Source organism: Excalfactoria chinensis, chromosome 11 (genome assembly GCF_039878825.1).
Source record: "Excalfactoria chinensis isolate bCotChi1 chromosome 11, bCotChi1.hap2, whole genome shotgun sequence".
Lineage (NCBI taxonomy): Eukaryota > Metazoa > Chordata > Aves > Galliformes > Phasianidae > Excalfactoria > Excalfactoria chinensis.
This window is the reverse complement of record NC_092835.1, coordinates 5,583,142-5,610,328: the sequence shown is the minus strand read 5'-3', so window position 1 is coordinate 5,610,328 and position 27,187 is coordinate 5,583,142. Positions and strand designations below refer to the sequence as shown.

General features: G+C 39.3%; 2 protein-coding genes across 4 annotated transcripts in view; both read left to right on the top strand.

The window, feature by feature from the left end:
* Positions 1-4,857: 4,857 nt before the first annotated feature.
* On the top strand, positions 4,858-11,850 carry CLEC3A (C-type lectin domain family 3 member A). Its single transcript, XM_072346082.1, has 3 exons — positions 4,858-5,062; positions 6,921-7,001; positions 10,297-11,850. The coding sequence occupies exons 1-3, from the start codon at positions 4,948-4,950 to the stop codon at positions 10,680-10,682; spliced, it is 582 nt and encodes a 193-aa protein (XP_072202183.1). The 5' UTR covers positions 4,858-4,947; the 3' UTR covers positions 10,683-11,850.
* A 3,261-nt stretch (positions 11,851-15,111) lies between these two features.
* WWOX (WW domain containing oxidoreductase) overlaps positions 15,112-27,187 on the top strand; it is a 450,173-nt gene continuing 438,097 nt past the window's right edge. Inside the window, exons 1-3 of one of the 3 annotated variants that reach the window (XM_072346077.1) lie at positions 15,112-15,176; positions 24,787-24,851; positions 26,102-26,159. Coding sequence is in view for 2 of the 3 variants with exons in the window: in XM_072346076.1 (XP_072202177.1) it covers positions 23,062-23,168; positions 24,787-24,851; positions 26,102-26,159 (230 nt within the window). In the remaining variant the exon portion in view is untranslated. Of the gene's footprint in view, positions 15,177-22,951; positions 23,169-24,786; positions 24,852-26,101; positions 26,160-27,187 lie in introns of those variants that run through there. The other 2 variants (XM_072346076.1, XM_072346075.1) reach the window with 2 other exon arrangements.

Sequence of the window (27,187 nt, the reverse complement as noted above, 5' to 3'; positions counted from 1 at the left end):
AACCCTGGGGGCTGGTGCATGAGCTGATCATGCCTATGCATGGGGATAGTGCTGCATCTAGCACAGGTAAAGCAGGGTCAGCTGTTTGCAGATCCTGTGACAGCTCTGGGCTGCAGTGCTGTGGTTTGGCTCCATGCCACAGGCCAGGCTGGCAGCCCCCAGCTGTAGCCTCTTGTCAGCAGGCAAGGGAGCAGCAGCATTGCAACAACAGGGGCCTCAGTGGTCATACAGACATAGCTGAGTGGGATCACAAGCTCCTGTGTTGCCAAAGCAAGGGGTCAGCCCTTGAGCAGAGCATTTGAGTCCTCTGTGAAGTGCAGTCACCAAAGCGAGACATGATCACACTCCTGAGAAGGTCTGTTTTTCCATCTGCTATAGGAAAATCCTACAAGCATCTACACAAGCCAAAATGCAATCCTTCCTCTGGCCAGCCCTACTGGCAATAAGCAAAGCCACACTGTTAGTAACCTGCTATGAACCTGTGAGTGAATGTGTATTTCAGACGTCTTGTGAGCTTCACAGGGGCTAAATTAAGGCTTTGTCCAAATTGCCTTGTTTGGCATATGTAAGGATGTGCAGACCTATTGACACCATGTTAATGTGAAGCTGTAAAACTTCATAGCAAGGAGACTGTGGTGATCAAAACTAAAAAGTTAAGGGGAGAAAATAAGTGCTCAGGATGTTTTTAGTTCATTTCCTGAAAGGCAAATAGGTAGCACACATTGCAGGAGAAAAATTAGCACAACAGGTATTTGAGGTTTACAAAAGAGAAACAGACAGATTCTCACATCCTCCCTGAGGGCTAAACAAGCTGTGCTGCCGCCAGCAACTCCCAGCACGGAAACCTTGCCAGGTCCACAGGAATAGCATTTCAAAAGACCCATTCAACAGTTTTATTTGCACCTGGATTGCAAGGAAACCAAAGCTTTAAATTTTCTCCTAAATTCCCTTATCTTTAGAGATGACATGGAGTCACCTGGTTGTGAAGAAGTCGTTTCTGCTTTGTAGGGGATGGCATTTTGCTTTTTGCACGTTTCGCATAGCCATCAAAACATGTAACCCTAGATGAGAAGCCATTTCCTTGGGGTTCTTCCTGTCCAAAGACAGAGGCAGTGGCAATCAACAAAATGCTCAGTACTGCTTATTATTGCCAGTAAAGCGCTGATTTAAAACAAGACTTGGCAACACTAGAAGAAGGCAACTTTATCGGCGCTCAGCAGCACTGGGTAGGTAACCAGAGAGAGCAATTGCCTTCCTAGCACTGGTTTATGTAGATTTGGTGAATCTCTTCTGAATTCTGAATCTCTTCTGAATATGATCAGCACTACTTTTTCAGATTTACAACCCACAACTTGTATTCACTGCCACTGCAAGAGAATGGAAGTAATACAATGATGTGGTTTGGTCACAGATAAGCTGAAGATATTTACCTTAAATATGTATGATAGACAGAAGTTACTGTGCTGCCTCTTGTGTACAATTTACTGTCCCCCGCTTGCTATGGTTCAGCTTTGAGATGAACCTGTTTTAGCAATGAACTGGTAACTTCCTTAAATGTTAACAGACACAACAAAACCCTTATAGTGAGCAAATTTCCTTTTAAAAAGCAAATTCATATGACAGGAAAAACATTGAACCGACTGTACAAACCCAAAATATCATTAAGATTTTTCACAGAACCTCACATACCATCAGGTTAGCCCTTCCCTTTTCCAAATACACAGCTTACTTGTACAAATTTCCCCCAAATAACCTTGGTGTTGGGATGTCAGCCATAAACCTGCCTCATACCTGGTTGGACTGAGACAGAATCCTTAAGAAAGAGTATTTAAGACTTTTCAAGGCCAAAGAAATCAAGCGCACTGTATTTTTCCAAGCATGACATAATCCACAGCTAGCAGAATTTGCAAAGTCTCTTACATTTAATCGAAACAAATGAGAATCAACCCGTGGATCCCATATACTACCCAAATCATTCATAAAAACTGATGCCTGGGAGGCAGTCAACCTTTTTTGGCTAGATTGGCTCTTAGGTTTACCCCACTTGAAATCAGAGCAACAGCTCTGATCAGTTCTCATTTCCTGTTTGTACTTTGAGTAGAACAGGAAAACAATTACCCATGTACAAGCTTCTTTTCCAAATCCTACATTGAGTTGACATTTCTGTAACTGTAATGCTGCAGAAACAGTAGCTCAGATTTCAGTAGCAGATACAGCCCTTTAGTTTCCTACTTGGTCCAACAGATCATGATGCAATCAACTCTGAAACCTGGAGGGAACCATAGGCCTCAGTAAATCACAGACATTCAAATAGCAATTTGTGTGTGGTTTGCTTTTCAAGATACCACTGTACCTTTCTTTAAAGATATTTTTGCAAGTATTTCCTTGTGGCTCTACTACTCCAAAGGATAACAAAGGACACGATCACCCTGCATAGATCCTATTCCTCACAACAGGAAATTACTGCTGCAGTCAGACTATTTCAGGATCTCAGCTGAGCATCCAGTCCACGTCTCACACTGACTTCTCATACTCTGTGCCCAGTTGCATGTTCTTTCCACAAGCTCAACGATGGCTGAGAATGGAGAGGAAAAACAGATGTACAAAGAGTTTTTCTAAGCCAGTTTACAGGAGCATATAAAGGTGGAACTGTCTCTGAGGGGAATAGACTTTTTACCTTGAAGAGACTGTGGAGAAACTGAAATGAACTTTTCACCAAAGGTTGCTTAAGCTTTGAATGGATCAGTTGTCTGAAAGCAAATGGAATGAGGCACAGAAGCAGGAGCCAGAAAACCACCCAGGTTCCTGTGCAGTACAGCAGCTCTGGATCCTGCAAAATGTTTCTTTTCAAACCAAACAATTCAAGAGAAACTGCAGCTTTGTGTTTATGCAGAAGTTCTACTATATGGGTGTGAATAAAATGTACAAATATATCCCAGTCTGGACACAGCTATGGAAGTATGAGTATTTATATTTGGATAGCACATTCTCATACAGAAAGAGAACTAATTTGTCCCAAGAAAAATTGCTTTCATACATATTTAACTTTGTTCACTCTCTGAGCTCTATGATATTACTCTAACTATGCTTGCAAAAGACAAATTACAGCTCTAAATGACATTGATATATTAGTTTCAAGACCATACACAGAGAATGCATATATTCTGGCAGGGCTCTAGGCCTCCTGTATGGTTCCATTTTCTGCTTCCTCACACTAGCAGTGGGAGTTTAAATATTCTAAGCAACATATTTTGCAGAGTGCTGTTCTCTGACTCTTCTGCTCACACACTGCATACAAGAAGTTAAACTTGCTTAGTTGCTGTTGATTATGCATAAGTGTGAAACCTATTTCTTAGGTACTCAAAACAAATCCTAGATCAACAATCCCCTGTGCCCTTGTGGGTTTTCACAGCAGATGCAAGGACAGCTTTGTGGGTCAGGTTTTAGGAGTAAAGTCCAACAGAGCAACTTGCATAATGGTAAAATGTCCAAAAAGTCTACTGAACAAATAGGGTGAAGCTTTCAAAACAAGTTTCAGACTGTTCTTTCAGCATTGTTCCTGGAGTTTCCCTACACAGTGTAACGTACTTCAACACTTTGAAGCAGAACTACTGAAAACGAGTTTTAGCAAATCACCGAACATTTTATAAAGTTTTATAAACATTTTACAAAGTATTAGTTCATGATTAATAGATGTGTACCAGCTATAGAGAATCCAATTTGTTGTTTGGGGATATCTGAAACAGCTGGTGTTGGTGTGTTTTACATTATGTGAGCTGAAGTGATTTTATACTCCATGTGGTTAGAAAAAAGCCAGTATACACTCATGTAGTAAAACAGCATGCCTCTAAATCTCAGCTTTCTTTTAATAAAGTAATAAACCTCTTGCTGTTACAGTTCTAGAAGAAGAACACTGATAATATGAGTAGAATGTAACCAAGGCAGAGGGCAAAGAGGGGTCTGGAATCATAGCTTCAGAGTGGCATAAACTTCTCTTGCCTGCACCCATTGCCCAGCAATGACTTCAGTGTAAACATTTTAAACAAGCCCACTTGTTGAAAGTCACATTTATCCACTAAAGTGAGTGTGAGAGGTGATACTGCTTAAAGCAATCCCAGTATAAAGGCATACACAGAGAACTCAGTCTCAAGGGAAATTAAAGAGCTCCAAATGCAGACACCTCTCCGTAGTCTAGATAGCACTATCCTGCTTCCAGTATCTTGTACTCTACTGTGAGCAGTATCTCTTCCCCTGGCAGTGTAGTGAGGACTTGGGAAAATTTGTAAGAGGGTCAAAATGTTTTGTTCCCCTAACTAGACCCTTCTGATAGCACATAATGCTCTTATTCAGAAGCACTGTAATATCCAGTAGGTATTTAGGAACTCTTAATACAACAATAAATGAACATCTGACAATGTGATCTTATTGTATATATACTTCGTGTGTGTGGCTGCCATGTTTACTAAGGGGCGACATCTTTTTGCATTTCAACGTAAATATGATCATGACCACTGCCCATAGTTAACAAGCACAGGACAGAAAGATGCTACCCCTGTCCTGAGGCTGGCATTACACAAGGCATTTTTGAGCATCCATCTCCTTTTACATACCTTCATGCTTCAAAGATAAAGCGTTATCTCTGAAGAAATGGCATTCATTCGCAGCAATTGGAGCACTGTTCAGTGCCCTTAAAAGCAACCTGTCTCAGTTGAACCCAAAAAAGAAACAGGAATTTCAGATGAGATGTGAGAACAAGGGGGCACCTTATGCTGCAGCCAGCTGAAGTATTAAACACATTTCGTAAGCAAGGAGTACAGCCAACCCTATCACTACACTTTTATAAAACTGACCTCAGTCAGTCCTGCCTGCGATGTGTCTGTGTGACTTGCTCTCACAGCTGCTGAAGAGAATCTCTTGAAGATTTCTGTAAAGTTCTTTAAAGGAGAGATGGCACAAACTGGATTTATGATTTTTTTCCTCGTAAGCATATTACTGCTGGATCAGACCATCAGCCAGGCTTCCAAATTCAAAGCTAGGAAGCACAGCAAACGTAGAGTGAAAGGTACTGGGTTTTAACTGGGAGGAGGGATAGGGGTTTATAGACTATTCACGTTTACTATGTACTGAACATTGTGTGAGTAAGAAAGTAGCCCTATTCAAATATTACCAAACGATAGTCAAGTCTATATTATGCCTGTCTTTGAAATATTTTTATGTGAGTTAGTGAAGCCAAGAATAATGTGCTGGAAAGAGTTATAGGAATAAAGCTGCACTGCAATTTAAAAATGTCTCGCTCTGTTATGGCTGTTCATCTCTGTTGACAGCCAGCGTTATTTATGATACAAAGGTAAAGATGAATAGAAATTCACATACACGTGATGGAAAAGAATAGAATGAGACATTAAATCTTCAAGGGGTATTGTTCAGGTTTTTGTCCATTTCCTAATTGTAACAGAATGTCTGTGTAACATTTGTGGGATACCACTTGTATGAAAGATACGGTGAAACTGTAAGTGAAATCAATAAAAATGAATTTAAAAAAAAAAAAAAATTAAATTCCCAGAGCAAAGATTACAGAGCAAATACAGAACTACTGGCTGTTTGGAATGCTCTCTGTATTTAATTTAAAGGCTTATTTCTAAAAAAAGTGTGCATGATGGAGGTTACATTAATGGCAAATATTTAAGCTTCTTGTCAGTAAAAAAAAATGGAGCTTTGATAAAGTCACTGTACAACACAGTTATACTGCTTTGGAGCTATAGACTTTCTTATATATTCTTATTTTTCCCTTTGAATCTTTTCAGTTCTTAGCTTGATGTCCTTGTGTTTCTAGCACATTTTTCTGTCAACTTTCCACTGATAACTTCTGCATTTGAAACAGTTTGTCAAAATATTGGGTGTCCTGAGGACAAGTTACCCAAAATTATGAAATTCAGGATGTGGGTGCAAAAAAAAAAGGTCTGCATAAGTGTGCCACTAGAAAAAGAAATTGTACCAGGAGCTCATCTGTTCTGCTTTTTGCCTCTTTCAAAGCAGAGAAGGGTCATGGAGAAATTACTGGGAACTAGGAATCACAGGGAAGAACATGGACTGGGAGTCCTGCCATAGGGAACATAAAGGACAGCTGAGGTCAATCATCCCTGATTAGGGAATATAGAGAAGAGACAAGCTTTCTGGGGTGGAGTTGGAGGATGTAACACAGATCTGTAGGAACTGTGGCTTTGTTAATACTGCTGCTTGTGAAAGAGCCTATTTATTCCACATGCTCATTACTGCGGCTTCTGGAAGGTCTGCTTACTGCTGCAATCAAACTGTAAGCTTGTGCAATGGAATCCTGTCTGCTATCTGTATGCTTGTGGTAAGCCATTATAATGGTTAAGAGGAAAAATATGCAAAAGTGAACATGAAAATTGAATTATTATGTGCAACTTAGCATCTTTTCTTGTCTCATCATCTTATTGGTACTTTTGTCAGTGTCACAAAATGGTGGCATGAGCTGAATGTGTGTGACTCCGGTCACCAAGGGGAGGAAAGCTCCTCCTGGGGAGGGGAGATGGCAGCTCAGCAAGCCTATCTGTATGCATTTAGACCCTAAACTTAGATTATATCAGCTATCCTTTACTGTGTTAAAACAAGAGCTGTGTAAATTTTATGTGTTCATAGAATCTTCTGTCCTGTCCTATTGTTTTTATGATATTTATGTACACATACACCCACACACTACAGCATACAGGTTCAAATGCAAACAGGCAAATTTAGCTGTAAACTAGAGATGAGCAACTAGAATACTGATGCATTAAAACGGCAAAATACATCTTGGCAATGAAGGGACCTGACAGTTGTTAAAATAATTTAAACAGACAAACAAACACCTTTTTGCATGCATATCTGCTCATTTCTCTATATTTCTTTTATTAAAGAAAAGGATGACCTCAAGACCCAGATTGACAAGTTGTGGCGAGAAGTAAATGCTCTCAAAGAAATGCAAGCACTTCAATCAGGTAAAGCAGCTTACACTGGTCAGTGGCATCCAAAAGCTACCACTGCCTTCTCTCTCTCACGCTCTTCAGTCTCACTCATCTTTTTAAGGGTGATCTGAGATTCTGATGAATATGGCTCCTCATACACATAGTATGATACACCTATAACAATGAAACAAGAATTGAAAGGAAGTATTTGGGCAAAAAGTGAGTGTGAACTAATGGCATACATGTGCATGTTAGGCACAATCAGACATAAGCAGCATGATGACAGTTTCTAGGTTTCAGAACTTAAATGGTCAATAAGTTGGGTCCCCAAATTGGATATTGTATGGGAGATTGGTAATCACAGCCTGAACCTCTGATTAATCAGCTGAGGCAAGTATGGGGTCAGCTGTGGGAGTACAGGTGAGAGTGATGTAGCTGTGCTCCTGGAAGGGGTGGAGCTCGACTCCATCCCCTCTGAGACCTCATTTAAGGGCTGACTTCCACTGAGGCAGCATCTCTTGGAGATCGCTCACCAGTGAGGACTGCTCCAGCTTCTTCAGCCAATGCACCACCACTGGTGAGTTTTCCTTTGCTTACTCCTTCTGTACATTTGCTACCATCTGTATATTAACAGCCAATACAGATATAAACACTGGCTAAATATTAAAACAAAAACAGTCATTGTAAAGGCTGAGAATATCCAAAAACAAGATAAGCTTAAAGGACTGAGTTGTCTTAAATGACAGGAACTGCAATATTAAGATGTGAATGTTACTCTAAAACCTCTAAGTAGTATTCATTGTGAGTTCAGAAATATCCTGTATCAACATGCAGTCCTTTAAGTATTTCAATAGTTAGATGGAAATTTCCAAGCAAAATGAGAAGGATAAATACACGCACACCTACGAGACAGTTCTACTTTTTCACAGCTGTTGACACAAAACCTGACATTTAAGCACATTCAAGCAGACTCTACAGAGGAAATGACATCATCCACATGAAACAGAATATATTTTGCTTGGGGATGGTAATATGTGGGTTTATGTTGTTTTGTATCCTGGGTTGAATAGAGCTTTTTGAGCTGTACTAAATATTTTTCTTTTAAACTTCTCATAAGATGACTATAGAAATTTCTTAGAAGAGAAAACCTATGGTAGGCAAGTAACTCTTGTCTAAAAGTAGTTCTTGCTTTGCTTCCAGAAAGAGCTTGAGAGTTAGTAAGCAGTGGCTCAGAAATGAAACCAGAGGCAGGAGATTTGCTATCCTCAAAACTTATTTTGAGTTCTCCTCTAAATTCAGAACCCACACTGATCAAATGGATTCCAAATTTGGCTTAAAGAGACCTATCACCCCTCCAGCTCTGACTGCATTCATTAATGCCTTTATGATAGTTCAAAAAGTAGTTTATAGAAGCTTTCAAGATATACTACAATCTGATTCCTTCTTTTTCTTTTTGAATTTCCTAGTTCTCCTTTGTACATACTATGAAATGTTGCCATATGCCATTTAGCAGCATGAACTTTCTCCCTAAAGGGGAATAGTCTCCATCATTACTGCAGAATTGCTGAAGTAGATTAAGGTCCCTCTGATTTTCCCATGAATATAAAGAATTAAAGAAAAAGAAGTTGAAGAATTCAAAATTTAGCAAGTGCATTAATTACTTCTCTTTGACCATTATCCAGCTTAGCACTTGGAAAGAATGAAGTTTGAAGGATAAGTCCTAGTACAAAAAGATATTGAAAATGCAGCTAAGGAATGCAGTGACTACTAGAACTGGAAATACTAAAGAACTGAGGCACATAGGATATGGCCCAGAGTGGATTTCCATATCCTGTTGATCAGATACATAATTACTTTATTTATTTATTTTTACTAGAACAGATGACAGGAATTAGAAGCAGACTATAGAAAACATCAGGACAGAAGATGTTCGTACTGTTTCATGGCTTTTCTAATTTAAGTACAAGATGAGTTTAAGCAATAAATGGACTGGAAGCAGGAAGATGCAAGATTCCAAAAATAACTATTTTAGTAGTTTATTCAAGCCCCTTGCTACCTTTCTCAACTTAGAAGTAAAACTCTTTTGAAGTGGGTTCTGTTCTTGTAAGCACTTCTCTCGGGAGAGACAGTTATTCATGTATGTGCATTAGGAGAGCTGGAAAGGGAAGCCTGAAGGTTGACTCCCACAAGCCTGCCTGCACAGACCTTGGGCTGGAAGAACCCTGTAATGCAATTCCCGTTGCAAAGCAGATGCCAAATTCATGTTTTAGTGCGCTTCTACTTTATATCAAGACTTCCCTGTCTTGATATGTTCCAGTAGAACTAAATCCAAACACATTTTAAATACAAATGCTTATGTTACTTGGTTCAGATTGTCATGCAAGCTCAGTATGTTTTTCAGAAAGTTTTTATAGATTTAAGTCACTTTACTTCATTTGAGTTTGAAGGGACACACTTTGCTGGAAAGACCAGATATTAAGAACTAAAGAAGTGAATGCCCACTTTTCTGTAGGTGGGAATATACTTTTATCAATCCGTCAGAGAGAGATTTGCATTGTGATTTTCAAATCATTATTTTTCTGGCAAGCAGGACATATTTAAAATAGCATTTCTAGCATTTTCTTGCTATGAAATAGGCCTAGTTAATGCATAACACTTTGCTCTGGAACTTGAATACCATAAATATTAAATGACCTTTAGATCTGCCTTTTTAGTATAAAGCTAAGTAAAGATTTTCTAATGACTAAATCACATCTGCCTACAATATGAACATTCATACCTACCCATTCCACAAGTTTTCAGAGATAAAATAAGGTAAGGCATGTGAAAAGAGGACTATTTACAAAAAACAAGTAAGACATGCTGACAACAGGCCTGAGCTATATTTTATTGTTCAGAAGTAGCCAAATTAAATTTAAAAACCACAAACTCAAAACATTTTCTTTCCACGGTACTTTATTGTGTTAAGATCACACCTTTACCTATCCTTAAGTGACTTTTGGAGTAGTCCTAAGAGCATGCTGAGCTCTTGGCCAACTCTTACACCCCAAAGGACCCAGCAGTGTGCCTGTGAGCCACCTAGACTTCCCAAAGGCATGCTAGCATGTTGGCTGCATACAAGGTACTACACAAATTGGAGTAGCAGGGAAGTCTGCATGTGATGCTACTGTTCCTAATTCCAGACCCACTTGTCAGGTGCAAGAGTATTTCACTTGCTGAGTGACCTGATTGCTTAACCACCAAGATACCTTTAGAAAATCATCATTTTAGGAAACATCATTTAAAGCTTAAGCTTTTACTGAACTTGCAAACTAATATCTATTCACAGTCTGTCTTCGAGGGACAAAGGCCTATAAGAAGTGCTACCTCATATCAGAAGGCACCAAGCATTTTCATGAAGCTAATGAAGACTGCATAGCCAAGGGAGGGACACTGGCTATCCCAAGGAATAGTGATGAAACGAATGCTCTCCGAGACTATGGCAAGAACAGCATGCCTGGAGGGTCTGAGTTCTGGCTAGGTGTCAATGACATGGTAAATGAAGGGAAGTTTGTTGATGTTAATGGCATGGCCCTACAGTACTTCAATTGGGATCGTGCCCAGCCAAACGGGGGGAAGCGCGAAAATTGTGTCTTCTTTTCAACACAAGGCAAGTGGGTGGATGAGGTCTGCCGTACTGCCAAAAGATATATTTGTGAATTTCTGATCCCATAATTCCACATGCAAGTGATCATGACTATATTTTGGGTTACTAACATGCCATTTTTTCTTGTTAGCAACCCCTCCCACTTAGACAGTGGTGAGTTAAAAGTATCCATCTCTTGCATTATACTCAGTCTTTCCTGAAACAGAATTTTTCTTCATTAATTTATTTTCTATTCAGATGCTTAAAATGTTTTATGTAGTGAGTGCTCTCATCATGTACAGGAATACATGCTATATTTTAATCTGTATTGCATTATATTTTGCCATATGCTTCCAGCCCGGTGTTTAGGTTACTGGGGTTCACCTTCGTTTCTGCATTTTGTATCTCCATGGTATTATTTGCTTGATCTCAGATCTCTAGTGAATTAATTGAAAGTATACAAAAGGATTGCTGTATGGAGACATGTTCTATCAGAAGATGTAGGGCTTCTCTTTGTTCCAGAGTTTAAGGAGGACACTGGGGTTTATCCTGGGAAAATGGCCATCCTCCTTACAGAGCTTAACAGGATGGATTTGTGACCAAGACTTTTACCTATGGGAAAGGAAAGATAAAAACAAAAATCTGATGATAATTTTTAAAGCACATGGGGTTAAATAAGATACACTGCTACAAAATGGGGGAATTTGTTATTCTAAATATCAGGTTGAAGCACGGTTGCTTCTAAATGTCTCAATTATGGTTAAATATTAGATGTCACCTGGAACATTCCTGTAGAAGAAATCAACCTGGGACTAGATTGTACTGTTAGTATGTAATCCCTTAGAAAGATGTGCAAATGCCTCTCCTGCAGGATCAGAATGAGGCTTTATAATTCAGGCATGGATGAAGAGGAAGGGTCCCCTTTCAGGAAAACTGTACCCCCTCAATCACCCCTCTCCATATTGAGGGTAGCATGCCTTGCTGGTACAGATGAGTGGGGCCAAACCATCACTCACTGGGCCACATGCAGATTTTCCTATTTGATACCCAACATTTGAGCTAGCTACTTTTTGCTGTTCTTAACATCACAGTACACATTTGCCTTCATGTTATAAACTGCAGTTTCTCTGTCATATAAGGGAATTTCAGTAAATGATTTAAATATACTGTTGCTTGGAGGCTAATTTCTACTTTTTCTCTTTTAATTGTGCAAGATTTTCTTAAATTGTGCAATAAATTTGCAATTACTGGTATTTAAATGTAATGGTGTTTTTGAGAGCTTTAGCATCCATGCGAAGGCCACTACTTCTAAGTTCTTTCTTGAGGATTCAAAAGATCTTTGGGTGTACTATACCACATCTTTACTGTACATACATGTCTCAAGACAAAGTAAACTGGAAGAATGACAGAGAGAAACCTGATGTGTCTGCAGATGGAAAGAAAATTGTAGAAAGATGAAAATCTCCTATGAGAGATGCCTGCAATGGGAGCAAGACAAACAGAAAAGAAAGTAGAAACATAGCAGGGAGAAAAACTTTGTCCTATCAAATTAACTATCACCACCTCCACTCTCAGTGCTTGTGCAGAGCTCAGAGCAAGGATAAGTATCTGTTGCTTGATGGGCCAGCTCTGACCCACCAGTGTTCTGCACAAGTTCTTATCACCATCCTTCCCTGTGATTCCTCTTTCTGGATTACACTTAATATTGCTTATATTTTCCATTCAAGTAGATTATACTTCCTTCTGTATTCTTTTATCTACCTAGTCTCTTTCAGTTAGTTTTTGAAATCCTCTGAGGTCTCCTGGTGATGTTTTCACTGCAAGTTCCAGCTCCGAGTTCTTCATCTCTGCACCAAGTTGTGCAACAGGACGCAACTGCAACTTTTAGGTACACGACTGCAAATCAACTCCGGAAAAAGCTGCAACACTCCCACCCAGTGGTACGACAGCAGAACGCAGAACACAAGAAGTTGGATGCGTCATTTAAATGGTATTGTAGAAAACGCTGCTTTCAGCCCCTTCCAATTATTTTCTAATAATGTTTGCAGGAAAATAGAAAATAAATATATTTATTTGAAAGACTTAATAATAATTTTCAGAAGTGCTTGTCTTTCAGCAGCTAAACATACGTTATTTCTATATTTGATGACAAGTATTAGCAAATGTTCATTTGGGGCAGAGAAAATAAGACTTTTTTGAATTGCAGATATGTTACAGACTCTGCCTTGACAGCACAGCTGTTTTGCTACAGAGCTGCATTGCTTTGCTTCTGCCATACGCATTCTAGCACATAGTAACACGTGAGCTTAAACACATAAATGTAACCATAGCCTTCTTACATACTAATATTTCCTCCTTCTTTCTCCCACCTTTTTCCTCTTGATTTTTTTCCGGCTGCTATTTATTTTTCTCCATACATTATTCTTTTCCACAGTCCTCATACGTACTTATCAACCCCTCTGGGAAAGAAACTTTTCTAGGACGCAGAAGTCTGCTTCTGTGTCCAGATCTGTAATTTAAATTACATTGGTTAATACCAACGCCACCCACTCCTACCATCACTGCACTTATCAGTTCCTGCTCTGAAATCCTCTGCCCGAAGCTCTGCGGTTGGACCCGGGACGGCGCTGTCCGCCCGCGCCCGGTGCTGAAAGTGCAAAGATAATGAGAGGAGGAGAAAGAAGAGATGAGGAACTATCAAGAAAGGAGAGAGAAAGTATTAAAAGCACAAGCTTTTTTTCTTAGGATAGTATCAGCTTTAACCAGTAGTGCCCAACAGCAGCAGAACTAGCCCTTTCTAGAACATGATTGATTTGTTAAAATTTTAACTGTACATAATCAGAATTGCCTCTTCTAACTTACAATACTATCATGATTTTGTTTTCAGGTCCTTGTGTACATGGTAAAACGAAGCTCCTATTTAAAAAAGTTTACAGTCTAAATAATAATAAAAATTTAAAACTCCATTTTATACAGGAGAAGATGAAACAAGGAAATTAAGGACTGAAATAAAGGAAGACATAGAGTTCTCATGCCAAAAGTACCCTGTCTTTCAATAGAGACCCTGAATTTTCCTCCTATGAAAAAAGGCCACATCATGTCTACTTTATTTTTGATTCTTGAATCAGATAATGCTACACCTAGCATTCAGTTAACAAATACTGTACTTCATATTTACTCCAGAACATCTAGAGTACACATTAGTGTGTGCTACATGATTAGCACAGCAGGCGAGTTACTGTTGAACTGCTCTATCAATCTAACATACTATTAAACAAACCATCATTTTACAGATTTATCTGAGCACTCAACATGAGCTAGCTAAAGCAGTGTGAAAAGCAGCAAGATTAAAAGCATAAAACAGAATGTGGCTAGTATCTAATTAGTCAGAGAACAATACGGTGAAATGAAAATGTGGATAATGCATCCAAAATTATTACAGGAAACCTGTTCAAATTTGACAGGAAACTATTACAGTTAATTTCCGTTGAAGACTGAGGTGTTTTCTTTGTTCAAATGTATTTTATTGTGTATATCTACAGTGTTATGATTTTAAATAGTTAGAGAAGTGTAAAGGAAATAAACCAACTTCTGTTTCACTCCAAGTATATTTCATACATACTACACAAAGTTAAACCATTCCATGTAAGAATATGGCTACTGTAAAGATTTATGATTTTTAGTTAAGCAAATAGATTCCTCTGTTACTTTCGTCTCACCTGCTTAGAAGTTACACCCACGCTAAAGTCACATCAAATTTAAGTAATAAAGCATATGCCAGAGCAATACACTAAAATGCTGAAGGGAAACTAGTATTGCTAGTAATTTTTCTGAGCATTCAACTCTAAACAAACAAACAAACAAAAAGAATTGGAACTGTTAAACTGTTTTGGCAATGCTGGGATTATTAGTTCTGAAAAGTATATATATGCTTCTAAGAAAGCACTGGTCCATGCATCCTGCCTACTCCATAGTCTGTTGGTGAAATCAAGTCTTGGAAGTCTTGGAAGCAACCTATCACTGGTTTATTCTGCATCGATCGTGTAATATTGCAAAACACAAATTTGTAAAGTCTGGTCATCTCTATGGAATTTACTTATGAAGGCTAGTGTACTGAAAGGAAGACAGGTCAAGGTACACAAGAATAGGAACTGCAAAACAAACAGCTCCCAGTGGACAAAAATACATGGTGCCAAAGTAAATCTAAGAACTAACAATTGACTGAAAACAAAAATAAGAGGAAAGGAAGTGAATGTATGCTTATCACAGTATTTTCTTCATTTGATTTTTAGATGTTGAAACTGCAAAGCTGTCTGAGGTTTTTACTTTACAGGGAGCAGATGACCCATATGCTGAGAGATAATACATGTGGTAACATCTTATGCTTTACCTTGATTGAGCACTTGGTGGGAAGGCAGAGACAACCCAGGGGATCTCAGGTGCATGCAATCCATGCAGTACACCTGAGTGACTGGAAGGGGTGGAGTCAGGATCCACTGCTTCCCAGTCCTCATTTAAGGGTTGGCAGTGGAGGTGAGGGTATCTTTTGTTGGAGTTCTCTGTCTACCTGAAGTTTTTCAGAGGTAAGCAGCTCTTTTCCTTCATTTTTGTATCTGTGGCTGCCGCACTTGGGCTTGTTATTATTTGCTGTAGCTCTAGACTTTGCCACTCTGCTGTTATCATTCCATTATAGCATTGCAGGTAATAAAGAGAACAACATTGTTTGTTTTTTTTTCCATACTTATCTATACTTTTTTTTTTTTTTCCTATATACATTTTGTTTCTATAATACTATTGATTTTCCCACAGTATTTTTGCTGATATGTTGCAGTTAGGTAACACCCACTGGATCCATCTGGCACAGTAGGGGCCCTGGTAGATTTAATTGAAACCTTTATCCATCAAAAAGAAAGCTTTGCTACTTTTTTTTTCAGTTTTTTAAATCTAGATTTCTCATTTTTCACTACAAATCCAGCTGAAACTCTATTATTTTACTAATGCTGAGTTAAAATACTTTCTTAGCAAACAAACTCTAGTTGTGTGTGTGTATGTAGATGTTCAATAATGTCAGAAACTGAAATCTAAGTCCATAAGTACACTTCCAGTGTGAGTTAATAAATAAACTGTTAATAGCCCCCTACATGAGTAGCGTGTTCCATATGCTGCTACCTCAACCTGAATCACTGATAACTTTCCAGATAACAGAAAGTAGCATGCAAAAATAGTCTCTCCACCTTTCTAAGAGCAATCTTATAGGTAACCCTATGCACGTGACTAAACCATTAAGGAAAAAAAGAAAAAGGGATATGTTTATAAGGACAATAAAATACAATAAAGTTATATTAAATAGCATGGCCGTGAAAATAGCCTGTTTGTAAAGGGCCTGGCAGTCAAAGCATTTCTTTTTTTTTTTTTTCCTCCAGGATGGTAGGTGGCCCTTTGTTTTAGGAAAGGTTGGGAAGCACTCTAAAAACATTAAAAGAGTTTCTATAGTTATGAGTAATTTATTGGTTGGCTGGTCCATGTAATAGCTGTTTATTGTCATACATTAATCACACCGTAACCTTTAACAAATTATTTAGAAGTGTTAATTAATAAATAACATCTTTTTGTTAGAGTGCTGTCAGTATTATTAATCTGTTCTCAATATCCTGAAAGAAATATAGCCCCAGTAGTCTCATTCTGCTTTCTTGGCAAGTAGCAATAAGTAGGAGTGAATAGGCAAGGTTAAATATGAAACATTGATTAGAAGGAAATGATTACCATATGAACTGAGTAATTCTACTGAAATATTAAGAGAAGGTGATAAGAATAGAATGTTCTGGAGGTTCTGCCAGTTTTCTTTCCCATATATTGCATTACTACCACTGCAGTGTTAATCCATTCAGTCATTGAAAGAAAAGAAGAAAAAAAAGCCATTGGTGAATAGGCAGGGAAATGTCAAGCTTTACGCAGGATGCAGATGTTCTTCATTATGCAGTGTACAAAGACTCTGAGAAAGGAGCTCATTAGTAGTGCTGGGTGAATAATGTGTTGTCTGGTTTTGTGGTCAAACCGAAAAACAAGGAGGGGAAAAATGATTAAACTCAGCTGAAAGTTTTGAGTGTTGTCTTTCTGTTCTTTTCCTTGGAGGGAAGAAAGAAATTGGGTTCAGGGAAGGAAGAAGGGGAAAAAGCAGCAAAAAATGAAAAGCTGATCTCTGAACAGCTCTGCCTTGTAACAATTGAGCAAGCTATCTTCATATTTCAGCTGATGAGGATGTATACTCTTCCAAGTCAGAATGGATCTAGTATGCTTATGGAATCAAGTGACTTAAGTCACATGTTCCAAGACAGCTAGATGTGATTTTTCCTTTTCGAAAATCTATGTAGTCACTAAATATGTATATACACAGAACTATATCTGAACTAACAAACTCTGCTGAGAACAACTGTGCATCTCACATGCTGAAGATGCACATTTTTGTCTTTGAACTGAATCATGAGAAAGTGAGCACACCAAGTGTGCCATAACCTGTGATTGGTTTATACTTTCCTTAGATGTAGTGTCAGACAGCATGAATGTTGAACTCCTCACATTCTTCTGAAACATCAAGATACAGTTAAACTGTACTGAGGAGAAAGAGAACCTCCTCTATTCCCAAATAAGTCACATTTGTTATTAGAAGCTAGTGAATAGCATGAAAAATGTTCAGGAATATGACTGAAAGCTGTGAGGACTGAGGTCTGCTTTTTAATACTGTCATCTGTTTATGTTTGAGTACTCTGAACACTTGTTGAATGTTTGTTGCAAAAGATCCCCACTAGAGCATTGAGTCTGGCCTAGGGATACGTGTGTGTTTGAAGATTTTTATTAGTTCACTTAGGATTTCATTTTACCACCAATGATAGAATAAATGTGAAGAGTATTGTGAGTTTGATCATGTTTAAAATGCTGGATTCTCTTCAACTGCAGAATAGAGATTCCAGCATAGAAGTGTTTTGTGCCAAGAAAAGCAATTTAAACATGAGTAATGAGGGTACATTGTTAACCATTACTCTTTAAAGATCTATTTTTCATTTTTAAAGGCTGCACAAGCACAGACTATTTTTGGAAGCAACCTCCCTGTGGGTCTGTCTTCAAAACCACAGAACATATATTCTCATTCAGAAAGGAAAGGTAAATACCTTAATTCAAACATCTTGAGCAATAAAAGCCAGGCTTTCAATGGAAGTCATGACCGGTGTTTTAAGAGTACATTCAGACTCAAGACCTAGGTTTCAACAGTATTCATCACTCAGTAACTTATGCCCTTTAGAAAATCCAGCCACTTGATGCCAACGTGAGAATTCAGCCATTTGAAATTTTTCCTCTGATACGGACATAATCATTTAGTGAAATGTACTACTTTCCAGGTCATTATGTAACATTTAATATTAAATTCAATGTATCTATTAATTTGCAACTCTCTGAATGCTTTTGTTCTCATTAGATTGTTGTAGTACTAAGTTAGTAGATTGACTGTGACTTTTTGTTACTAAATTACTGAATCAGAAGATATTAGGAATGCAAATGAACACACTGCTAACATTTTACTGAATTCAAATTGATATCCAGGCAGAATGGAAATTGGCTGAAGGATCATAAAAAGAAGATGATAGTCCACTAAGAAGTACCCAGTGAAATGCCTCAGGGACATGCGTTAGGCCTCATGCTATTTAATTTATTTTATTTAGATAACAAAGCTGGCTCTACAGGACGTGTTTTCAGCTGTGTGATACTGTAGAGCATTCTTCAAACAAAGAGATGTAGCTAATGATCAACACAGTTGTTTAAAAAAGAAAAAAGTGTTTATCATGAGTCTGTACCGCTGTATTTCTCTTTATCCCTTGTTAACTTTAGTAAGCCCTTTTATGGGGGCTTGTTTCAATCTTGTCTGTCCCTACTGGCTATCACATCATAGTCAACACAAGTCTGAAGAATTGCTTTGCCTTGGTTTTGTTGTAGGTGGCCTTACAGGATGATTTGCATGATGCCTTTTTTGGTGTTTATGTTCTATTGAAGTGAAATTCAGCTCAATTTAAATAGTTGGCCCCTTTCTCCTGCCTCTGTGGTGTTTTTCTAAGAGGCACAGTATAAATCATGCCAAAAGTATGGGTAACCTGAAAAGGTTGAGAAAGCATCTTTAGAACTAAGTTCTATTAGCTTGAAATGATTTTGTATTATTGTATGTAGCACACATTAAGGAAGAGTTCCCACAGTTTCACTAAGGAAATAACATGTATTACCACAAGCCAGATGTGATGTGCTATGCTGGGATGACCACTGGAGATTCAGAGAGAGAAGGAAAAAAGCAGGTCATTTAAACAAATAAACAGTGCACAGTCATGTAAAGGTAACAGAGGGGAATGTAGAAATACATGCAATATTTCTTTGTGCAAATATATTACACGCTAAAGTTCCTTTTAAAATATAAGCTGCACACAAATATCTCACAAGTAAAATGTCACTGTCTATTATCAACAGTTCAGGCAAGATCAGAATCAGCTCAAGATTTCTCAGAGTAAATTTACTGCAATCCATACTGCACTGACATTTCTGATACCTTAGTGCTGTTTTTCCTTGACATAACACAGCAGTCAGCCCAAGAAAAAAAGAAACATGTCCACTATAACAATTTTGCAACATTTATCAGAAATTGCTTTTTGTGTAGCGCTTCTGTGGCTTTTTTTTTTTTTTCCTAACAGTATTGTATAAGGAACAGAATGCTTTCTTTAGAACATCTTTACCACTTTATCTTCTCAATCCTGTATTTAAACAATACACTCTTTCTGTTCTGCTGTAAACTGATGGCATATCTCCAGCGCTCTGTACTTATAATGTGTTGCTTTCATAAATAAGTCAGCCCTGATCATTAATCTGCAAGAACAGGGGAAGGGGAATGTGGTTACTTAGTTATCCTGAGTTGCTGTGTTGAAGGAATTTTAAGAACAATTTTTAGAGTGACGAGTTTTTCAAAGTAAAATGCTAAACTTTAATCAACAACAGTTGTCTGAGCTGTATGCACTGTTCATAGACTGCATCCACTGTTAGGAGTGCGAGGAAGCTCATTAAAGATCAGTCTAATCACGAGTGATAGTTCATTTTTTCAGGAAGTGGAGTAGTAATTAATATTTATAAACATTTATAATTATTTTTCTATCTTCTTTTCATTGTGCTCCATCTCTTTGATTTCTTCTGAGTAATTACATACAAATCATTTGAATACTTTTAAATCTCTCACTATGAAAACTCCATCTTTTAAAGTCTGTGGTCAAATATAACACTCATCTTCCTTTTGAAATATACTGGTAATTCCCCATCTCCCCATATGCTGCACACGCATACTCCAGCTTTCTTGTTGGACTAATGGACTTGCTGGACTAATGAAAACTGAACCAGGTGTTCTCTCATATCCTCCAGGTCTGGTGATGTCTGTTTTTAACTTCAGATATGTGAGTAGCATCCCTGAACTCAAGGAGAGAGGTTGTAAAAACCAAGAGTGAATGAAATATTTGCTGCACTATGATATAAGTGTTTCTGTATCTATAAAATTCTTATGACAAAGATTCCAACACTGCAATTTCTACATTGGTCTTGTTGATAGCTTCCATATGCATAGGAGGGTTTCAGAAGGAATGAGAAGGTTGTCATAAAGAAGGCCTATTTGAATCCCATTAACTATGAAGTTATACTGGAAGCGATGTTTTTATATGTAGGAAAAGAGAATAAAATTATTGGAAATCCTAAGAATTAACTTGAGTAAAAACTTACGGATTTTGAAAGTTTAAACAGTTCTCAAAACTTGACCCTCTCTACATTTTGTGTAGAGCTGAGTTTACCTCTACCAAAGCCATAAATACTAATTCCTTCACTTGAAGGATGTGGTGCATCTGTACTGTGCAGCAACTCAAATATTTGTTTATTATGTCTGAATGGATAATGCAGAATGCAGCTTCAGTCTAATGCTGAGGTTAGGAAGGCATGAGTCACAGAGGTAGAATTTTTCTGAGAAGAACCAGCTGCAGCCAATGCAAACATGTTTTAGCAGCTGCTGAAAGTCACAGAGCTGTTCAGAAATCTGTGATATTCCTAAATCATGGTTTTTAAAAAGCAGACATCCTCAGTCAAAGGGAAGAATCAACGTTTTGTTATCTGGATGCTTTTGCAATATCATGATCACTTTTCTCTTGCCCAGATAGCTCCCAGTGACCTAATTGCTGTCAGATCTATCAGTACTCAGATATTTGACAATTGCCATGATTCAGCAAAGAATGTGAGTCTGAAACTAACTTTAAAGAAATGTTAAGTTGTTGCTGTCTTAGGCTTGCTAATGTAGTTACTTGACAAAATTTATGCTGAAGTTTATAGCAGAGAAACAAAATAAATACATTTGATTTTGATGGCTTAAAGTACAACTAACACAAAATGAGATTAAGATTCTAATTGACATTTATGCTATTGTGAAGTCAACAACCATTTCTAAATGCCTTCCTGTTTTATCCACATTCTGGCAGGCTGTGGAATTAATCTTGGACTGCGAGGCTTAGAATCATCGGAAGAATTAATATCCAGTATTTCTGCAGTTGATGGATGTGAATAACAACTTTGAAGCACTGTTTGCTGTAACTCTTAAAGCAAGTAAGAGAGGATTTTAAGTACAGTGGATTATTTTCCCTTGCCAGAATTTGAAATTGAAATACCTGGTTGTATTTCAGCATGTTTTGAAATAATTAAGCAAATGATGAGCTGCCAAATTATAACAAGTTCATTTTTTTCCCCCCCAATGAAAACCTCACGAGAAGTAGGAGGTAGTTTAAACCAGGGGAAAAGAGTAACCTGTGGAAAAATTATAACAACTACTGCAAGTGTCTGTCAGTTCTGAAGCTTCAGAGAACAACTTGTGGGGTTTCTCAAATGCCTTTGTAGAAACAACAACTAATATAATACCACGGTAGACATATGGGCTTATATTACTCACATAGTGCAGACTTCAAGACAGTTTGTAAATATCCAGGCTGCTTTGCTGAACAAAGAATTAGCTTTCTCACACACAGCATAAATTTTGTTACGGGGAGGAGATTGGTGCAACTTAATGCACTGTATGCATATTGAATAATGCACTTTTCAGATTTGATTTTCCTCGCTATTCAAGAGTACATTATATCCCCTTAGCACTGAAATACTGCAGTGATGTTGTTTATGTTTAGGGCATAATATATAGTTTATGCAATATGGTTGGGATGTCTGTCAGACCAATTTCAACATTCCCATGGAGCACAGCTCATGGAGTGCTGGATACTAAGAGGCTGCAATAGGAGAAAGCCCAACAACTAGCTTTGCCTTCTATGCTAATTAATGCTGTTTTTGTATTTCAAATATTGACTTAATCTGGCTTTTTTTTGAGACCTAGCATATCCCTCCACTCAGTTACCTAAGAAATAGTGTGGAAGCTTCCTGGATCAGAAATGAATGTGTCATTGTTTAGTATTTTGTCTTTTTTTTTAACCCAAGAGAGTATGGTTACAGCCTGCTTTAATACCCCCAGTCATGTCTGCACGGGAGCTGTCCCTCGATGATGCATGTGTTTTTTATCCCTAGCAGAAGGGGATGATTTACTAGGTGTAATTTCTCACATGAACTTGCGATGCAATGGGAGCAGCAGGGCAGAAACAAGTTCAAGATACTTCTGTAGACAGATATGAGCGCTGTTAGTAGGGAGGGGGAGAGCCATATAGGTCAGTGTCTCAAGTAGTGCATAAAAACCTTACCCATGGGAGTCAGAGCGCTGCTGCACGTTGGTGTGGCTGTACTGCCATCTGGTGCAGCTTACTGAGATTTCAGCCTCTCTTCGGCACCGGGGTTGTGTGAAACAGCTGCGAATGGAGCAGTGGGAAGATGCTGTTGCAGAAGCTTTAATTTGGTTAGGTTATTATAGAAATAGACGCAAATGTGACAGCACGTGGGCATGGGATCAAAAGCAGCTCAGTCACCGGCACAAGCAGGGTGCTTTGCGTTAGATGTGAGGCGGTACCATGAGTTAATCTCAACTCATCCGATCCATGCAGCTGAACCTCCAGCAGAGGGGATGGTTTTGGTGGAGCAGCCTGTGTGAGGTGGCGGTGTGTTGCGAGGCCGCTCCTCACAGGTAGGGGAGCAGGGCCAGGCCTTCCCGCTCCCTCCACTTCAGGTTTCCAAGTGCCGCTAGCAGCACAAAGCTTAACGAACGGTCCGTTTTTCATCGCTTTGTTGTGTTCATACCTGTCTGGAAACACTTCAGTTCACCCAGCAGCTCTCCCGCCGCTCCGGACTACGTTTCCCATCGTGCTCTCAGACCGCCCCGCCGCTCCATTGGCCGAGACGGCAGGAAGGGGCGGTGCGGGGACGGCCGCGGTCCGGCGGGAGGCAGCTGTGCTGGGTTGTTCGGTACCGTGCGGTGCGCCCGTCCCAATGGCAGCGCTGAAGTACGCGGGGCTGGAGGACACGGATAGCGAGGAAGAGCTGCCGCCGGGCTGGGAGGAGCGCACCACCAAGGACGGCTGGGTTTACTACGCCAAGTAAGGCTGGGGGCCCAGCGTGCCTTCAGCGCTGTGCCCGCGGGTTGCATCCGTGTGGAGCGAGCCGGGCTGTCCCCTCGGCGAGGGGCGTGAAGGGGGGTTGGAGGGGGGGCTGCCATGTGCCGTCCTCTGCGCGAGGGGCGGGAGCGGCGCGCTGAGGCTGCTCCGCGTGCTGTGTGTGCCCTCAGCGCTGCTGCGTGCGAGCGCGGTGCCGCCAGCAGCGTTGTGTGAAGCTTAGTTTTGCTCCTTGTAGGAGTAGGAAAGAAACGCGCGCCTCGTTGAGTTGAACGCAATAAACGCGCTCCTCGGGATCTTCCGCGTACTACGGCTCTCAGGCTGGAGGTTTGCATTTGGCACCGTCTGCTGCGTCACTGACGGTTGCAGCCTCCTCGCTGCCTGCAGAAGGAGTGCGCTGCTAACTTAGCGGGGTGTGCGTTTATGACTTTTCCACTCTTTGGTTGCTGTAGCCGTGCTGCTCTTACAGCGGTTCTGCTTCAAGCTGCAAGGGTTACTCTTTTCCTCACTGGGAAAAGCACCGCGTGGGGCTCGCTTTGCTTTGCTGACTTCATGCCCTGAGCTCGGGAGCCGTGCAGGTGCAGCTCTGGGGGACGTGCTTAGTGGGCGTGTGTTGCAGTTGGGCTTAGAAGATCTTAGCGGTCTTTTGCAGCCTTAATGGTTCTGTAATTCAGATTCCCGAACTCAGATGGCTTTGAGTTTATCTGAAGGTTTGTTTATAAGAGCTGCGGATTTGTAGGTGTTTGTTTGTTTGTCTTGGGTCCGGCTCCTGTAAATTTATGTTGACGTCAGGAACTCTTTTGGAAAACAAATTGCTCTCTGAGAGTGGCCAACCTACAGAGTAATAAAACGCTGCTTCTTGGGACGTGTGGTTGTTGTGCAGTTAATTCAGCCAGTTTGTTAGTGGTTGTGAAACTGAAGTAACTCCCTTTACATCAGTGGTGTGATGCATCTTTACGAGCTGAGGATGCTTCCCAGCATGTCTAAACATAGGTGAGATGAAGAAGTGTTACAACGCTGTTGCTTTCAGTGCAAGCTCTACACCTGTGCTGGTTCTGCAAACTCTGTCTTCATGCCACATTAACAACATGAACTTTAAACTGGAGTAGTAGGGATACTTTGGTTTAAGGCTTTTAAAGCTCTTTGTGATGAGTCAGTTCCGTGCCTAGCAGGTTATCAGTGGGCATGCATTTGTTAAGCTGTGATAAGGTGGGGATGTATTTGAATCAGACAGCAGGATCTCAGGCTCTTATTTATGTGTACTATAAGAACACCCTGAAGTGTGAGTGCTGCTGTGGGTCATACAGGCACTTACTGAATCTCAGACCACCTGCTGCGGTTTCTGTAATAGAAAACACTGTGAACTGCATGTTTGCTGTAAGAAGGAAGAGTTCCATGCTTGCAAATTGTTGCATGTTTTGCTGCTTGCAAATGATGTAGTGATTTTTTTGTGTATCAATAGCACTGTCAGTTTTTATTTTGGAGGACTTGAGCAGCTCTCAGTGGGGACACTTTTAAGAATCATCCCATCCTGAGGCTGAATTCTACCAGAAAAAGTATTAATAGACAATTCTTTTAAACTTAAACTTTTTTTTCCCTACAGTCACCTGGAAGAAAAAACGCAGTGGGAACATCCTAAGTCTGGGAAGAGGAAACGTGTTGCAGGAGGTTTGTGTTAAGCTTTTCTAATGAAGTGAAATGTTACAGAAATCAGTTGAAGATTATGCAGCAGCTGTATTGATCTTTCACCTGGACAGGCTTTCCCCAACTGTTAAACTTTTGTGTCAGAGCAGAACATGCCCTGTCTTGCAGAACTCCTCCAAAGCCATGAGATTTCTCAAAGGCCCTGGCTTCTTCCAAGATGCTTCTGTGGGATGTACTTAGGGATACTTCTGTGAAGTAGGGAACTGAAGCCAAAAAACCTCATGATGCCCTCTTTACCTTACATGAGCTAGAGTGTGGAGAAAATAAGACTTTGTATTCATTGGTAGGATTTTTGAGTAGGTTGACTGACTGGATATTGGAAGAGAAAGCTTAACTAAATGCTTCTTTAAAAAGAGAGATTGCAAACAAAGCTTTTCATCTGAGTTGTTTTGTGTAAATGGATAAATGGTGCAGAATTCTAATGTTTTAAATACACTGATACTATGTAGGTAATAATATAAAAATCACTGTTATGCCTTGTTTGGGTATCGAAAAAGGAGCGTGGCATAAAAAAACGTACCAGGTGATGCTGTTACTATACAGTTGAGGTTTTGTGATTTAACTTTGCTTGTATTATTGTGTAGAAGAATTAAAGCCCTTAAGGAGAGTCTGCTGACAGTCCGTATTTGTTTTACTTATGGGACTATAAGTTAAATATTCTCACTAGATTTTGAGCTGATACAATTATAACCGGCTACTTCCACCTGTGTTTACAAATGCTGCGAATACTTTCTGTTCAGTACTTACTTTCAGTACTCATTTCTAATATATCTCATATGTCCTTCCTTCAGGATTCTGATCTTCCAACTTTAATGTTGCATATAACTTTTCCTACATTTGATTCAGTGTTTTGGCAATTCACTTCATCTGGGTTAGATAGGAAACTATACAGATACTTGTATATGTACATACTAGAAAGTATGCTAACATTTTGCTGATTGTGCTATAATGTGGTGTAACCTGTATGAAGAATTACTTACTGTGCTGATCATTACAATTTTACCAGCTCTCTTTAGGTTGTACTTTAGAGACAAATTGTGTGTGATCAAGAAAGCAACTCTCTTTTCAATTTCCAATATTCAAGTGCAGCAGGTGGCTGCATTACATACAGAAATAATGTGAACTGCTGCCAACATCTATTTGAGAAATCAGAAATTTCAAATCTGATTGCGTTCATATGCTTGTAAGGGGGTAATGTTCTGTGTTCTTCCTAGGTCTGCCGTATGGATGGGAGCAGGAGACTGATGAAAGTGGACAGGTCTATTTCGTGGAGTAAGTATTATAAAAATGTAGAATGTGGAGAAGTAGAACAGCTGTTTTAGGCTGGGTAGCCTTTTTCAGTTATGATACGGTGACACTATCAGCTAGAAAGACTAAGATATTTATAAGTAAAACTTTTTAATCAGTATGTAATAATTATAGGTTTAGCAACCTCTGAATTTCCATTTGTGATAATGTGGGTGGCAGATTGAAGTGACAAATTGTCAGTGGATCTTCAAGCAATGTTTGTGCAGGTATATTCAGTTTATTTAAGTTTACTAATACACTCTGTGTTTAAGAGTGGCCTGAACTAGTGATTGAGCACCTGCTGAAGGAGGTGGCAGGCCCAGTTAGTGCAGGTGCAAGCAATTCACCTGCCCTTCCCTGCTTATTTAAGGGCTAGCCTCCGAAGGGGGAAAGAAGTGTTCTGTGACAGAGTCCCCAGTTGGATGTGTCAGCTTTTTCCTGTATGTGATTAGTGATATTTGTTATGACACTTTGCCTAGTGTGACAAAGGACTTATCAGAAGCAGTTTCACTGCTTCCAAGGACCAGCAACATGTAACTTCAAAATGGGAACTTCATGACTTGGTATTGTTACAGTGCTGCTTTGAAGTTAAAAGATAGGAATAAAATTGCTGCACCTCTGACTTACTGTAGTCTAAAGAACTGAAAGAAAAGTGAAAGAGAATTAAGATAGTATAGAACTTTAGAAGGCTGAGAGAGAGAAGTTCACAGAAGCAAGAAAGGATTTCTGGGAACGGATCCTTCCTGTGTATTTTCAGGAACAGGATCAAAAGGAATAGGTATCTATGAACTGAAATAGCAGAATTAAGAATATTTACAGGCCAAAATAGCGTAGCCTCGTTATCCTGTTACTAAGGACTGAAGACTGAAAGTTTCTGCTCTTCCTGATAACTGTCTGAAAAATGGTAACCTATGTTACAGGAAGGTGAATCTGACCAAATAATGCCATTACTATAGCTGATATGAAGCTATTTCTTTTCAGTTGTTTAAAGGAGAAGGAAAAAAAAAAAGTAC

What these genes read in the sequence shown, in the direction of transcription:
- CLEC3A (XM_072346082.1), top strand. Translation starts at nt 4,948, where the DNA reads ATGGCACAAACTGGATTTATGATTTTTTTCCTCGTAAGCATATTACTG. An exon ending in CAGCAAACGTAGAGTGAAAG is followed by an intron (nt 5,063 to 6,920) that starts GTACTGGGTTTT and finishes CTTTTATTAAAG; the next exon opens with AAAAGGATGACCTCAAGACC. An exon ending in AATGCAAGCACTTCAATCAG is followed by an intron (nt 7,002 to 10,296) that starts GTAAAGCAGCTT and finishes ATCTATTCACAG; the next exon opens with TCTGTCTTCGAGGGACAAAG.